We start from the raw sequence: 16,324 nt of genomic DNA, 5'->3' as shown, positions 1-16,324 counted from the left end.
ACAAAAAAAATCACTTTAATAAAGCAATATTTAATGGAATTATTCTGATTTGTTTGTATGATTTATTTATGAAACTATTTATGCATGCCATAATCCTGACTAAAAAATAATGTACATTTATTTTACAAAAATTCCTATTAATTTACATGTAGGTGGAATCCTGTCTTGCTTTAAAGCAAATTGGAACAAATGCTTATTTTCTTCAGGACCCTCTATCTAATGACTTCATAGGTACAAACTAATGAATAATATAAAACAGTGTTTACACATATCTTGCTACTTTGTCACAAGTAAATATGTAAAATGATGTTACCCTAAAGAAAGCTTGTTTCTTAACATCTTCAGCATCTCTCTCACTGGATCCTAATCTTCTATCAGGGTTACGACGTAACAACTAGAATAATAATTATCATAATTAATACATCTGTATTTTTTTACAGGTTATATGGCTCGATATAAACGGTTGTTTGGAAATTTACCCCTTGCCTAGCAGTTCTGGTTATATTGCAAACAACCATTTATATACGGCCATTTAACCTGTCATAAATATTTATAACAAATTTATAATACAGCAAGTATTATTTTTTTTTTTTTTTTAAAGTAAGATTTCTTCATAATTCGACAGAGGCTGTGTATATAAAACTATATAAAATCATAATTATCAAATGAAAAGTAACATAACATACACACATGCAGTATAACAAGGAGTGATATATGCAGTACTGTTATTCTTACTATTATGTACTTTCAAACAATATGAAATCTGGTGTTTAAACAATAAACAAGAAAATGAACGAATCAGACCAAAAATTATATATTTTCCTATGCAAAACCTGAATTTTTCTTAATGAGCAAGAAGTAATAGCTTTTAAAAGATTTTTCGCATTACTGTTATGACTATTGGAACTTCAGATCATGTTTGTTTGTTTGTGTTTTACATCACATCGACACAGTATAGGTCATATCACAACATTCCAGCTTTTACTGGTGAAGGAAGACCTCAGGTGTCCTTCCGTGCATTATTTCAGGCACGAACAGGCACCTGAGTAGAACCACCAACGTTTCGTAAGCTAGCTGGATAGCTTCAGATCAAGTGACACCAGTGCTAGAACCAGTGAATTACAGACTTACCCTCCTCATTATAGCTATGGCCTCTGTGGATAAGAATCGTGGATATTTCACCTCCTCATTTACTATACTATCAAACACTTCTTCCTCATCATCACCAGGGAATGGTGACTGTAAGTAAATCATGTGTCCAGTGAGTAATATTCAAAATATCATCACCTTAGTGAAATAACAGGTTAAAGCGACATTCAGCTTTTCTTAAGTTTAAATATGTTATTTATAGATAAATCATTTCATATAATTGTCAAATCAAAAGAATTGAGGTGGAAAATGTACTAAATCAATGATAAAATACATGAACCATAATATAAAAATAAGTAAAGCAGATGGTTTGTTTCTCGATCTTCTAATTTAACATCAGTGTTATAAATAGCTCTAAGAATGTTGTTTTGAAGAATCAGCTTATTAGTGATATGATGAACTTTTCCAAGATAAAATTACTGAAATACTTAGTTTGAAACAACACAAAATTGTTATTTAAACAGAAAATAAAAGCTGAAGGACGCTTTAACTCATCTTTAATTTAACAGGACTTTTCCTGTGACGATATTGCTCATTCTGTCTTCTTGTAACAGTAGGTATTTATGAAGGCAAAGTTTTAATGACTGCTTAGGTAAATTCTTATATTACATGACCACTACAGATTTCCTCCAAAGATAGACTTTTAATTCATTTTAATCAAATGACACCAGTACTAATAAGCATATGATAAATTATACCCAAAGATGAGCATAGTACTATATCTTTAGATAACAAGATACTAACCTCTCCTACAAGCATTTCAAATATAAGTACACCAAGACCCCACCAATCAACTGCTCTAGTGTATGATGGTTCTGTCAACACTTCCGGGGCAAGAAATTCCGGTGTTCCACAGAACGTACTGGTTCGGTCACCAAATCCCATTCCTTCTTTACATAGACCGAAGTCAGCAATTTTAAGATAACCTTCTGAATCTAGCAGTAAGTTATCCAACTTTAAATCTCTGTAAACAGATGCATTGCTCATTGATTACATTGTTGTGTATATGATGATTAAAAGGTTACTTGATATCATAAATATGAACCAATGCTATTTGCCGAGATTTTTCAGGGACAAATATCAATCTATAACTTGCTATAGAGTTAAACTGATATTTTCTATTCTTAAAGGAACTCCACTGAGGTGTGAAAAAATATAATAACATAAAATTCAAGATTCTTGAGCACTTAAAACAGTAATAGAAAAGATGTAAATAATAATAATAATAAAGATACTCGAAATTAAACTGAAAATCCATATTAAGTTCGATTTTTACCCCGATATATTATTATATTTTTTTAATTAAAAAAAAATTTTACAGCTTTTTTCAGGTGATTCATAAATTTCGACAAGCTTCCTTTTAACTAACTGCATGTGATACAATAAACTGCTCTTAAAAGAATTCTAATCCCAAAATGTACGCGCTTGTTAACTTGGTGCACTAGTATTACATAAATTAACATATATAATCAGTTCAAAACAAAGACTTTCCTTTAACTTTCAATGTTTTTTCTCACTAACCAGATAGAAAAATCCGTAAATGTTACTAAAAATAGCGGTGTTGGAAAATCTTATCTCACATGGGCTTATCTCACACTCAACGTGCAGCACTTCTAAAAACGTATTCATACACATACGCGATTCACTTCTATTTTAACAAAAATGAAACGTCAAAAGTTCAAAATGTATTAAAAATATGTGAGCTAATATATTAAATTGTCCACGGAATCAACATAGATTGATATTAACTTTCACACTGCAATGAGTCCTACTCAACCTAGGTCCGCCCTTTCCAATATCGATTTGTTACTAAAAATAGCACACTTTAAAATATCGCAAATTCTTCGTAAAATCAGATATTATGACACTTTTCATGTAGAACATCCATGTTTTCTGTTATGATAACGATGCTTCTTGATGACGAATCTCATTTTGATATATTTTAATTGAATATTCGGCCAACATAACCGAATAAGTAGAAAAATCTTTTCAAACGGTAAACGCTTTTTGGCAACCATTTAAATATGGACTGAATTGCTTATAAACAATTATATTATGATACTCTGCAACTTTAATATTGATGTGTTTTATCATGATAACCTTGCTTTTTTATGAGGGATCTCATATGAATTTATTTTCATTGAATTTTTCACAAATTTTGATAAACTTGATCAGTAGAATTTTTTGCGGCCTAAGCCCCGCCCCGCTTTTCAAAACAAGGGCGTAGCAAGTAGATCTAGTTTCTGTGTCCAGGTGAGTGAGAAAAATAATCAATCATTAGGTTAGATAGAGGATAAAAAAGTTTTTTTATGAATTAACATACCTATAAACAACATTATGCTCATGTAAATATTGCAACCCTAGAACAACACAGCCTGCATAAAACACTGTACGTGGTTCAGTGAATACGTCATTGTGTATATGCATCATCAAATCTCCCCCACATGCATACTCCATCACAAATATTACATGCTCCTGAAATAAACAAAAGATGTTCATGCATATTGTATATTTCATTTGTACGCCAAATTATATATTACATTTTTACATCATCGTCCTTGCCGTCATTTCCTGTAAAAAAGTATACCTGATGAAGACTTTTGAATATCAAAACGTTGTTTTTTTTTTTAAAAATAAAACCATACATTTTTAAATTGAAACTGGAATTGATTTTTATATTCAAATTAACATGTATTTTATGTTAATTGTATTTAAAGCAGCATGCATCCAGATTTGTGCATGAAAACTTACTCTTGAACCTGCTAAATATAATAATATTTTATTTCTTAGATGGACTTACTTATCTTCTATTTTAGGAACTTTCCATTATACATTTTTGGGGTATCAACATGAAACTTTAAAGCGGTCAGCCTACAGTGTGAAGACCAGTCAGACTACAAGAATGATGAACGATGGCCTGACTATACTGGCAAACAAAGACTACCCACTCAGCAGGGAAAGGGTTAAGTTATTGGTTGTTGTTTTTTTAAATGACAAAAATGTAAGGAGATATACCCTAACCTAGGAAGCCACTTATTCCTTTAACTAGTTAAAATATATGCAAGCATTCCTCATACCCCCAAAAGATCAAGGATGGCATTTTTAGTGATAGAAAAAAAAATCTGTCATATTTTAATATACTGGTAATACATTTATATACCGTAATACATTTAAAAGTTCACAAGGACTACGGATATTTATACATTTCTCAAAATATGATTTTTTTTTTAAATTTCACTAATCTGGAGTATGCTTCTTTATTTGTTTGTTTGGTTGGTTAGGTTTTACACTGCACCAACACAGTATAGGTCATATGGCGACTTCAGGTGCCCTTCCATGCATTATTTCAGGCTGAGTAGAACCACCCACTGTCTGTTAGCTAACTGGATACCTTCCTCACATGAAAGAATCCACAGTCCCTTCCGGGATTCTTTAACTGAAAATCAACAGAAATGTTTTTTTTGTTATATGACAGTGTTAAGAACACTGTTATATTTACCTGAGTTTGGAAGCAAGCAAACAAATTCACGAGGTATGGATGTCTCATGGCATTAATCACTTCAAAAATTCTCTTCTCTGACATAAGACTTTCCACTTCATCTCTCGCAATTATCTCCCCTTTCTTTAATGCTTTTAAGGCAAAATATTCCCCTGTATTTTTATACTCAGATAATATGACCTGAAAGTTAAAAAAATCCCAAAAAAGTGTCCATTACAAATGAAGTTGTAATGCGATGGTTTCAAATAAATATAAAAGTTGTTTTGTAATGCGGATGGTTTCAAATAAATATAAAAACGTTGTAACGCGTTGGTTTCAAATAAATATAAAAGTTGTAATGCATTGGTTTCAAAATAAATATAAAAGTTGTAATGCGTTGGTTTCAAATAAATATAAAAGTTGTAATGCGTTGGTTTCAAAGAAATATAAAAGTTGTAATGCGTTGGTTTCAAATAAATATAAAAGTTGTAATGCATTGGTTTCAAATAAATATAAAAGTTGTAATGCATTGGTTTCAAATAAATATAAAAGTTGTAATGCGTTGGTTTCAAATAATATAAAAGTTGTAATGCATTGGTTTCAAATAAATACAAGAATTTGTAACAGAGTTACCAACGTTTCCCGCCTCGGGAAGTTTTATATGAAGCATAAAATTGTGCTATTTCAAAAGATTGAGGTTATAATGGATCTCAGGACATTTACTCCAAAATTATGATCAATGCTAGATCTGCAAATGTAACAATAAATTTGATAAAAAAATAAAATGAAACACGGAATTTAAAAATCTATCATGTTAAAGCTTTGACCTCTTAGTGTGACCTTGACCTTGGAGGTAGAGAGCACGTGTTGTGCATGACATAACGTCTTATTATTGAGACTATTTTGTGCAAGTATTTTCAAAATCCCTTGAACTATGAAGAAGTTATAGATTGGACACAAAAATATACCCTTATAATAACAGACTATGTAAATCTTTGATCTCTAAGTGTGACCTTGACCTTGGAGGTAGGGACACAGATGTTACGCATGACATATCATCTAATCATTGTGACTATTTGTCCCAAGTATTTTCAAAATCCTTAATCTATGAAGAAGTAATGGACGGGACAAAAAAATATACCAAATAACAGACTCTGTTTAACCTTTGACCTCTAAGTGTGACCTTGACCTTGGATGTAGGGTGCAGGTGTTGTACCTTACATATTGTTTTATTATGGTGACTATTTGTGCCAAGTTATTTCAAAATCCCTTAAACTATGAAGAAGTTCTAGATTTGACACAAAATATACCCTACAACAGACTATGTTAATTTTTGACCTCTAAGTGTGACCTTGACCTTGGAGGTAGGGATGCAGGTGTTGCGCATGACACATCCTCTTATTATAGTGACTTTTTGTGCGAAGTATTTTCAAAATCCTTGGATCTATGAAAAAGTTATGGACCGGACACGAAATATACCCTGTAACAGACTATGTAAGTATTTGACCTCCAAGTGTGACCTTGACCTTGGAGGTAGGTGACCGTTTTTTGCGCATGACACATCATTTGATTGTTGTGAACAATTATGGCAAGTATTTACAAAATCCCTTCATAGATAAGAAAGTTATGGACCGGACACGACATATACCCTCAAATAGACAATGTTGACCTGGAATGAGCAAGTACGACCTTGACCCTGGAGGTAGGGGTCTGGTTGTTGCGCATGACACATCCTCTTATTATAACAAACATTTGTGCCAAGTTATCTCAAATTCCTTTGATAAATGACCAAGTTATAAACCGGACACGAAATATACCCTGTAACAGACTATGTTAATATTTGACCTCCAAGTGTGACCTTGACCTTGGAGGTAGGTGACCATTTTTTGCGCATGACACATCATTTGATTGTTGTGAACAATTATGGCAAGTATTTACAAAATCCCTTCATAGATAAGAAAGTTATGGACCGGACACGACATATACCCTCAAATAGACAATGTTGACCTGGAATGAGCAAGTACGACCTTGACCCTGGAGGTAGGGGTCTGGTTGTTGCGCATGACACATCCTCTTATTATAACAAACATTTGTGCCAAGTTATTTCAAATTCCTTTCATAAATGACAAAGTTATGGACCAGACACGAAAGTTATCTCAAATTCCTTTGATAAATGACCAAGTTATAAACCGGACACGAAATATACCCTGTAACAGACTATGTTAATATTTGACCTCCAAGTGTGACCTTGACCTTGAAGGTAGGTGACTGCTTTTTCCGCATGACACATCGTCTGATTATTGTGAACAATTATGGCAAGTATTTACAAAATCCCTTCATAGATAAGAAAGTTATGGACCGGACACGACATATATCCTCAAATAGACAATGTTAACCTTGAATGAGCAAGTACGACCTTGACCCTGAAGGTACGGGTCTGGTTGTTGCGCATGACACATCCTCTTGTTACAACAAACATTTGTGCCAAGTTATTTCAAATTCCTTTTGATAAATGACAAAGTTATGGACCGACACGAAATATATCCTGTAACAGACTATGTTAATATTTGACCTCCAAGTGTGACCTTGACCTTGAAGGTAGGTGACTGGTTTTTGCGCATGACACATCGTCTGATTATTGTGAACAATTATGGCAAGTATTTACAAAATCCCTTCATAGATAAGAAAGTTATGGACCCGGACACGACATATACCCTCAAATAGGCAATGTTGACCTTGAATGAGCAAGTGCGACCTTGACCCTGGAGGTAGGAGTCTGGTTGTTGCGCATGACACATCGTCTTATTATAATAAACATTTGTGCCAAGTTATTTCAAATTCCTTTCATAAATGACAAAGTTATGGACCGGACACGAAAGTGTGACGGACGGACGGAGCCTATTTCTATATCCCCCTTTTTTCTTCGAAAAGGCGGGGGACAATAAAAGTTGTAATGCATTATAAATATAACTTGTAATGAGTTGGTTTCAAATAAATATATATAGACTAAACCGTTTTTTTTTTTGTGTTTTTTTTTAATACCTTTTATTGCCAGTTTGTTTTCTGGACTTAGTTCCTATTTCTAGCATGTACAAATGATATAATTACATATTAATAAGATTTTTGATCAGCTAATGACTACAGGTAATATTGGACAAACTAATTTTACAATAGCAATTAAATTACTACATTTCTGAAAATTGATAATGCCCTTTACTTTCTATATAATACTGACAGATTGAAATGAAAAGTTACCTTTCCAAAATGGCCACGACCAAGAACACTAATGGGTCGAAACTCTGTCATATTAACAGCTTGACCGGTAAAACTGGAAAAGATAACATTGAAATATGAATCCAAATTTGATGAGCTCGAATAACATGTGAAAAACATAAGCGTTTTACTGTGAAAGCTTAATGAAACTTTTTCAAAACAAAATAACTTGAAACAAAGAATTCCATTTAATTACAGTAACTTGTAAACAAGGAATTTCCTTTCAAAACAAATAACTTGTAAACAATGACTTCCTTTTAAAAACCAGCAAAAGTAGAAGAACTTACTCTGGTTGTGACAGTTGAACAACTGGTGCATATGGTCTGCTTGGTGTATCGTAAATACTGGGCGGGGCTTCTGTAGGTAAAGGAGGTGGGGGTGATGGGGCTCGGGGACTGGCATAGTTGGCAGGGGGTATCTGTGAGGCGGGAGTCCGCAAGCCCACATTATTGGCAGGTAGTGAGTCTAAATCTATCATATGACCAGGCAAATCTTCACCAAGAAAATCTAGCGACTTTAATGCTTCCTGCAAATAAAAGCAAACCAATCTCTAGTTAATATGTTAATAATTTTGACCATCCTATAGTGTCACATAGGTTTTGTAATTAATTGAGATTCTTTACCAGACTTTTTCCTTCAGAATTTAAAACTTTGGTAAAAAGAAACCAATCTCAAGTAAATATGTTAATAATTTTGACCATCCTAAAGGGTTACGTAGGTTTTTGTCATTTTACTAGTTTCTTCACTAGACTTTTTTCAGAATTTTAAAGTTTCACAGAGAAGAACTTAATTTCTATATCTTTAGTTTCAGATACATGACTGTTTTTTTGTTGTCAACGGAATGAACAATAATAAGAGTAGTTAACTAAAATGATCCAATATTTTTGTTACACTATTGTATTGTTGTAAGTACATGTTATAGTACCCAATTATTAAACAAATATTCTTTTAAAATATTCCATTAGTCAGTCACTTTTATAAATTCCAGCATAAATTTACAGCTCACCATATATGATATTTATTCAAAAAAGCTGAAGTCCCTCCCTCTTAAATAAATGATTATTTTATCTATATAAATGTGTAGCAAATGACCAAAATCAGCAAAACTTTCACAAGACTGCATTAAATACTCAAATCCCTTAACTATAAATGCACTGTTCCAAAATTTCAAAGCTAGGCAAATCCATAGTACAAAGTCCATAAGTTAAAGGTCAATACAAATTCCAAAGGTCAAGACAATACCTGTACATCTCTTTCCTGGCCTTCAGGCGATCTGGAAGTGTTAAGAGTTTCGGAATGATGTTGATTATTGAGCTGTTTATCATCAGGCGTGACAGGTTCAAAATGTATCGGGTGAACAGCAGGTCTCATAGCTGTTAATATAGAAAATTTAAATGATTAACACCTCATTCCTTTTTGTATTCATACAGTAACTATTAGAGGTATCATTGATTCAGTGCAAAGAAATCAACGTTGGATGTATTGACAATACACCTATATATTGATAATTACTTATAATTACTTGATATATTGATAATTACTTATAATTTTCTTGTCAATAATTCACTGATTAAGTCATTTCAGTAAATTCATGTTCTCTTCATACAAATATGAAGTCTTGTTAATTAACCATTTTTTGTCATTACTGCTACTACATAAGTCTATTATGTGTAATTTTTTTTAAATGTGTATCAATAATTGATCAACAGAAAAATATCAACGATACATCAATAACATTTTTCTATCAATAACAACAACTGTTATATACAAATGAACTTTTAATCTTAAGTGATGACGTAAAAAGCTTAATCACACATAAACTTATTTCATGACCTTCCATTTTCAAGGGGTCACTAGCTTCCTCAAATGAAAGACTTTTACATTCTTAATGTGCGTCAAGTCTTAGCAGTAAGTGTGAAGAAACTTTACCCATCCTGCCACAGAATATGAGATAAAAGATCAACAAGGGCAACATTCAATGAACACCCTATTCCTAAAACAACTGATAGGGAACAGCATGGATCCTGATCAGACAGCACGGATGTGCAGGCTGGTCTGGATCCATGCTGGTCGCAAACCTATTATGTTGGTTTTGTCATGACGCGGCTCATATTAATATGCATGTTTTATATACATACCAGTATTAACAGCTGGTGGACTGAAAGCACTTGAAGGATCTGCACACTGTGGAGGGATAGCTCTTTTCATTAACCGACCCCATGTTGCTACATTTATATTCATCTGACCAGGACGCAAGAAGTTTTTCCCTGAAAAATATAAAATTGCCAATAAATAATTCCTTACTGAGATAATAACAAATTACCTTACTATGTAATTTTTTAACATTAAAAGACAGCCTATCTCTGATTTTCTTTTCTTCAGCTTTTCCTTTGTTTTTTCCCTGATAAATTAAGCCAGTTAGTGACAGTCGGTAAATATACAATTAAATTTATATTCTTTGTGCCTGCTGGTAATAAACTATTTGGTATTACTCTATCTTCTGGAATTAAATGTATCTTAAAAACATCTGTTAAGATATATAGATGGTAATCTAACATGACTAAAATTTAACATATACCATGTAAATGTGTATTCAAACATACCTTTATGTTTAGGGAAGATTCTTCTTTGTCTTTGTAACTTTGGTTTTCTAGACAAGGTTGGGTTTAAAAATGTAATCTGAAACAGAACATTATAAATATAATGGTATACATGACTAAATATTAATATAAATATCACAACACATACTTAGGTCATCAGGAGGTGGCTGGACGCCAAGATGACTGTCTCAAATGCATCTTGGGCTGCCTAAAAAGATACAAAAATACTCTTTCTTGTATGTGAACCAGCCCCAAAAAGATTGCCTCAAATTTAAAACAATCTCAGTGAAGGAGTAGTCTTTGGTACCAGTATAGTGCCAGCCATGCCAGGTTGAACATCTGTGCACTCATGTCCACCCTCTGTACTGTCAGAAACTAAATTTTTGCATTATGATGTTATACTTTCAATGTAATCCCTTATACTTTCAATGAACTGTTCCAAATTCAAAACAGGGCAAATCCATTTAGTAGGTTAAAGGTATCTCATCCTCGAGCTGTTCTATTTGACTAACAGCTTGATATAAATTATAATTGAGATATCAAACAAAGTTACAATAACACTATAAAAGGGTAGATTACGTAGAATTACAATACAGCATTATACCTCAGCAAACAGGATGCCTTGAGGTTCTAGATGAATAGCAATACCATGTCTCTGGTTGTCAAGGAAATCTTCAAGTCGTAAAAACTTGACAGCTGCCATCTGACGCCAATCTTTCCAAAATATTGCTATTTCCAGTTCTCGACTCTGTAACAACCAATCAACATGACCTTTTATATCATTATAGATTTATCATAAATAGAAATAAGATGATTATTAACACTGTTAAATGACACCTTAATAGGTAATAAGCAAGAATGCTGAAATTTTATTGAAGTATAAAAACAAATGCTGCAACTTTTTCAAAGTTGAAAGTTAAACAAAATTTTACAATTGATAAAAATATCTATACTTGAAACTGTTATGCTTAAATTTTTAATTTTCAAAAGCTTTTTATTTTTTGTGTGCTGTTTTCAAAAAAAAAAATCTCTTATTACATAGCAAAGTTGTTTCTTTCATCTTTTTTTTTCTCAATAAGTACAAGTAAAGTGAATTAGTATTTTGTATGGAAGTCAAAATACGTCTTTGTTTACAATTTTCTACCTATATCACATGTGAGTTCACATTAAGCACTATTTTTTCCTAGGTGATTAAAATCATACATGTTCAATATACATTATTAGCACATGTTTGCCCTCTCTACAAGAAGTAAAAGGACATTGTTATTGAAAATTCCAAGGCTTAATCTGCCTTTACAGGTTCAATAATCCCTGATTTTCTTTCAGCAAGTGATAAACCTGATACACATAGTTTAAGACCACACACAAGATGCCAAATATATGAAGTGGTGGCATGGCCGAGTGGTTAACATGTCTAGTAACTAGTGGTTCAAACCCTGTCAGCGGCAAGTTGTTGTTTCATTGAGCAAGAAACTTTACACTAATTGCTCAGTACTGGTTGGTTCCAGAAATGGATTTGAAAGTGTGTCTTTAAGCCAATAGTTTCAAACATAATTGAACTAAAAGAAATTCAGTATAAACCAAATACATGATAAATTAATCTAATACACTCTCTAAAAAGTTAAACACTATTTCTTATTACAATTCTCACAGAAAATTCACTTCTTCAAACTTACAACAATCAGTATACATAATTATATACATACCCTGTCAAGATCTATACTGGCTCTATGATCCCAGCACTGCTGACTGTTAGTTTTCCACGATGTTTGAACAACCTGTTGATGATCTAGCTTTATCACAGCCATTACTTCATCTGCAATAGCAAAAATTATACAATCATTTTCTTAGGGGGTCAATGCTCAGTCTGCTGCAGTATTTAACAAATGTTCCTGGATATTTTACTCATATCAACATGTAACTAAGCTTGACCAAACTCTCGTTATCAACTGGAAAACACCCGCTTAATGACCGAGCCAATGTCCCACCAGCTGCCAATCTAATAATCAGGATTTTCAAAATTGAAAATCTTACATCCTATCACAAACATCACAAAGAGAAAGAGATGTTAGATATAAAAGAACTTACTTGATAATTCCTCTTTAACATTGTATGATTTAGATTTTCTAAGAAGACTTTTACTCTCCCCTGGACTGGCCATCAACATCTGCAAACTATCCTTCCGTCGACCTGGGATTTCATCTAGCAAACCCTGGCAACCCACCAGTCTATGCAAAACAAAACATGTCAATAAAAGAATGAGAAAACAATTCATTATTTACAGTGACTTGCGTTACATGCACTGGTGCATACAAATTAAAAAAAACCCTTCGGTTCTGGTGAGCTAACAAACACAAAACAGACAACTGCCCAGCACCATGGACATATGTCACTGTTTTGGGAAAATATTAGCATATTTACCAATGGGAATATGTCTGGTAATCTGACAGTGGTGACACTAGGAAAAGGCCTGGTACCCTTCTGAGCATTTTTTTCAGGCACAGGTTAACACATTCAGAATAATAAATTTCAAGCTGGTAACTACTTATATTAGATACTTCAAACAACCCCTGAGCTTTTCCAAACCATAGCTTCAGTACCAGAACAAGCCTGATTTTCAAGTCAGCGTCAACAGTCAACGTTCATCATGTTAATAAGTATTCCAATCAATATAAATAGTTTCATACATAATTATAGTCAATTGAAAGTTTTACTGGAGAAAATACTGATGAAAGGAAAGGAAATACCAAACTTACCGAACTTCAAGTTTTCCTGTGAGCGCCGCAGCTTTGGCAAATGGAGAATTACTTTGGGTACGTTTTAAACTGTTATGATGCTTGTTAGAATTATATGAATTTGGACTCATAGCGTCAAGCTCTTGTTTCAATAAATCTATTTTTGCTGAATTTGAGCTCGGTCCAAGCTCGTTAATACGTTTCTCTAATGATATTCGCAACAATTCACATTTTTGACTGGATTCTGATAAGCTTGTTTGTGCCTAGAAATAAATGTAATAAAAAGATGGAGTCAGTCATTGTTATACACAGTTGAATGTAGTTTGCTCGAACTCGTAGGGCCTGAGCATATTTATACAAGAGATCGCGAGGTTGAAGTATTATCATGTATTTAATAAGATCGTTCTTGTTGGAGGACATAGAAATGATGCTTATTCAGGTTTTATATTTGAAGTACATCTTTTTAAAATTCATTCATCAAGTTGAACAGAAATTATTTCTTTCCAATCCCATATAAAATTACATTTATTCAATAAAAAAACAATTTTAACAAAATAAAATTAATCCCTTAATATAGAAATCACAAAGAATTTCAAACAATTTTAAATGATTTACCTCTTGGAGGGCTTTTTTATCTTTCTCTTTGGCCATTTGTAAAAGTTTGATCGCATTTTTGGCACCTTCCATGACAGCTGATTCTATTCTTATATGATGACGTAACTCCTCTATCCGTAATTCAAGGGGAGATAATACTTCACATCTTTGTGAGGCTGAAAAATCACAAGTGCCAAGCATGTATTTTTTTTTCAGTGTGACACAAACATCAGATATACTATAGTTAATACCAATGTTTCTCCCTAGCAACATATTTGTGTGTTTTGGGTACGAATCGAGAGTTGACTGTTAAGACAGTGCCCGACTATTCTCTGTGCTTGGCATTAAGACAAAGGGACATAACTCTAAATAAAGTAACTCAAGAGTTATGGGACCTAAGCATATTATGTAAGATAAACATACAGAAAAGGTGTGTGAAGTTTCAACCCATTCCCTTCAGTAAATTTAGAGATACCAATGCTGGGTTGAGTACAAAAGCTCTTCTTATTCTTCAAATAGTAGAGAAAATAAAAAACATCACACACAAAATGAGCCAGTAGGTCTATCCGATCAGTCTTAACCAAAGAAAGACAACTTTCATTTTACAGATATACAATGCCAAAATTCAAGCACTTTTTAAGCAATTTTTAAGCATGTTTTCTCATTTTACAAACACCATTTGTCGCACATATATCATTTGTAAAGTAACTTTTCTTCAACCCATGGATAATTTATTAGCCATTTTTTGTTTAACACACATTTTTCTGTCACCATTTTACAGTTTCTATAGAAGAACAATAAAAATTGCAACTACAGTATATATTATTCATACCAAAACAAGATATGTTTGTAAAACATGTATGCCCCCTATCAGCAGCCAATTAGTCATGTGATAAGGTTATTATGCATGACTTCTGACCCAGTGATCAAACAATTAATAAGGGTTATCAAGTATCTACTGGTCATGACCTTAACCTTTGACCCCTTGACCCAAAACTCAATAGGGGTCATCTGCTGGTCACGACCAATCATCATACAAAGTTTGAAGTTCCTAGGCCTAAGCGTTTTTAGTTAATTGATCGGAAACCGTTCTAACATGCAAGGTCAATGTGACCTTGACCTTTGACCCCTTGACCCCGAAATCAATAGGTCATCTGCTGGTCATGACCAATCACCATACCAAGTTTGAAGTTCCTAGGCCTAAGGGTTCTTTAGTTCTTTAGTTATTGATCGGAAACCGTTTTTACCTAAGAGGTAAATGTGACCTTGACCTTTGACCCCTTGACCCCAAAATCAATAGGGGTCATCTACTGATCATGACCAATCACCATATCAAGTTTGAAGTTCCTAGGCCTAAGGGTTCTTTCGTTATTGATCGGAAACCGTTTTTACCTACAAGGTCAATGTGACCTTGACCTTTGACCCCTTAACCCCAAAATCAATAGGGGTCATCTGCTGGTCATGACCAATCACCATACCAAGTTTGAAGTTCCTAGGTCTAAGGGTTCTTTCATTAATGATCAAAAACCGTTTTTACCCAAGAGGTCAATGTGACCTTGACCTTTGACCCCTTGACCCTAAAATCAATAGGGGTCATCTACTGGTCATGACCAATCACCATACCAAGTTTGAAGTTCCTAGGCCTAAGGGTTCTTTAGTTATCAGTCGGAAACCATTTGGTCTACGGACCGACAAGTGCAAAGCAATATACCCCCTTTTCTTCAAAATGGGGGCATAATAACTAGTTTGAATCAACTGCAGTTCATCCCCCTACTGTTACCGATGAGTTAATATTTCATTAATTTAGTACTAAATTGATCATTGATTTTTTTTTTGTTTTTGTTTTTTTAAATCGATTTTTACCAATTCTATGTCATTCAATCATTTTCAAGCATATATGCAGCAAATTTTATCACATACAAGAACTTTTAGCTTTTTTTCCCCATTTTCTAAGCACTTTTTACGAAAGGGACTCAAATTTAAGAACTTTTTAAGACTTTACAAACCCTGTATAGAAAGTATAAATAACAGAAAGATGTTTGTGAGGATCATATATTTTAGTTTAAAAATATGATCATAAATTTATCATAAATACCATCTTCAGTACTGGAATCCTGGTTAACTTTGAGTATCTGCATACGTATGATTTCTATTTTTGTTTTAGAGTCGGCTAACATCTGTTGGGCATCAGCTAGTAGTTTCCGGTCACGAGAAGATCCCGTACTGTACATAGCGATCAGATTCTCTGCTCCTTGTTTTACCTGTAATATACAAAATAATGATACATCTATTTATAAATAAAGATTACTAAGCAAAAATATATTAAATGGACTTGTGCTCTTTCAAAATTTCAAAGTAAGTATTTGACTGAATAGCAAACAGTGCAGGCCAAAATCAGACAGCACTGATCTTGGTCTGCGCTAATTTCTAATTCCTTGTCAGCGACACGGCCAAGAGGCAAGCATTCTGAGACGCAAAGCAAAGGAATGACACCG

The 16,324-nt window shown here is 33.3% G+C and overlaps 1 protein-coding gene across 3 annotated transcripts in view; it reads right to left on the bottom strand.

Annotated features, from left to right (window-relative positions):
* The window catches only part of LOC132753648 (serine/threonine-protein kinase N2-like), a 39,803-nt gene that overhangs the window by 6,492 nt on the left and 16,987 nt on the right, over nucleotides 1-16,324 (bottom strand). For all 3 annotated transcript variants that reach the window (XM_060744140.1, XM_060744141.1, XM_060744142.1), the window contains 16 exons: nucleotides 15,925-16,090; nucleotides 13,851-14,005; nucleotides 13,257-13,498; nucleotides 12,589-12,728; nucleotides 12,207-12,316; nucleotides 11,105-11,248; nucleotides 10,504-10,579; nucleotides 10,039-10,167; nucleotides 9,143-9,273; nucleotides 8,188-8,426; nucleotides 7,883-7,955; nucleotides 4,649-4,828; nucleotides 3,473-3,624; nucleotides 1,894-2,113; nucleotides 1,132-1,239; nucleotides 314-394 (listed from right to left, as the gene is read on the bottom strand). In XM_060744140.1, coding sequence (XP_060600123.1) covers nucleotides 314-394; nucleotides 1,132-1,239; nucleotides 1,894-2,113; nucleotides 3,473-3,624; nucleotides 4,649-4,828; nucleotides 7,883-7,955; nucleotides 8,188-8,426; nucleotides 9,143-9,273; nucleotides 10,039-10,167; nucleotides 10,504-10,579; nucleotides 11,105-11,248; nucleotides 12,207-12,316; nucleotides 12,589-12,728; nucleotides 13,257-13,498; nucleotides 13,851-14,005; nucleotides 15,925-16,090 — 2,346 coding nt within the window. The remainder of the gene's footprint in view (nucleotides 1-313; nucleotides 395-1,131; nucleotides 1,240-1,893; nucleotides 2,114-3,472; nucleotides 3,625-4,648; nucleotides 4,829-7,882; nucleotides 7,956-8,187; nucleotides 8,427-9,142; nucleotides 9,274-10,038; nucleotides 10,168-10,503; nucleotides 10,580-11,104; nucleotides 11,249-12,206; nucleotides 12,317-12,588; nucleotides 12,729-13,256; nucleotides 13,499-13,850; nucleotides 14,006-15,924; nucleotides 16,091-16,324) is intronic.

This window comes from Ruditapes philippinarum, unplaced genomic scaffold (assembly GCF_026571515.1).
Source record: "Ruditapes philippinarum isolate M1 unplaced genomic scaffold, ASM2657151v2 ctg6620_1_1_1_1, whole genome shotgun sequence".
Lineage (NCBI taxonomy): Eukaryota > Metazoa > Mollusca > Bivalvia > Venerida > Veneridae > Ruditapes > Ruditapes philippinarum.
This window is presented reverse-complemented; position numbering and strand designations above follow the sequence as displayed.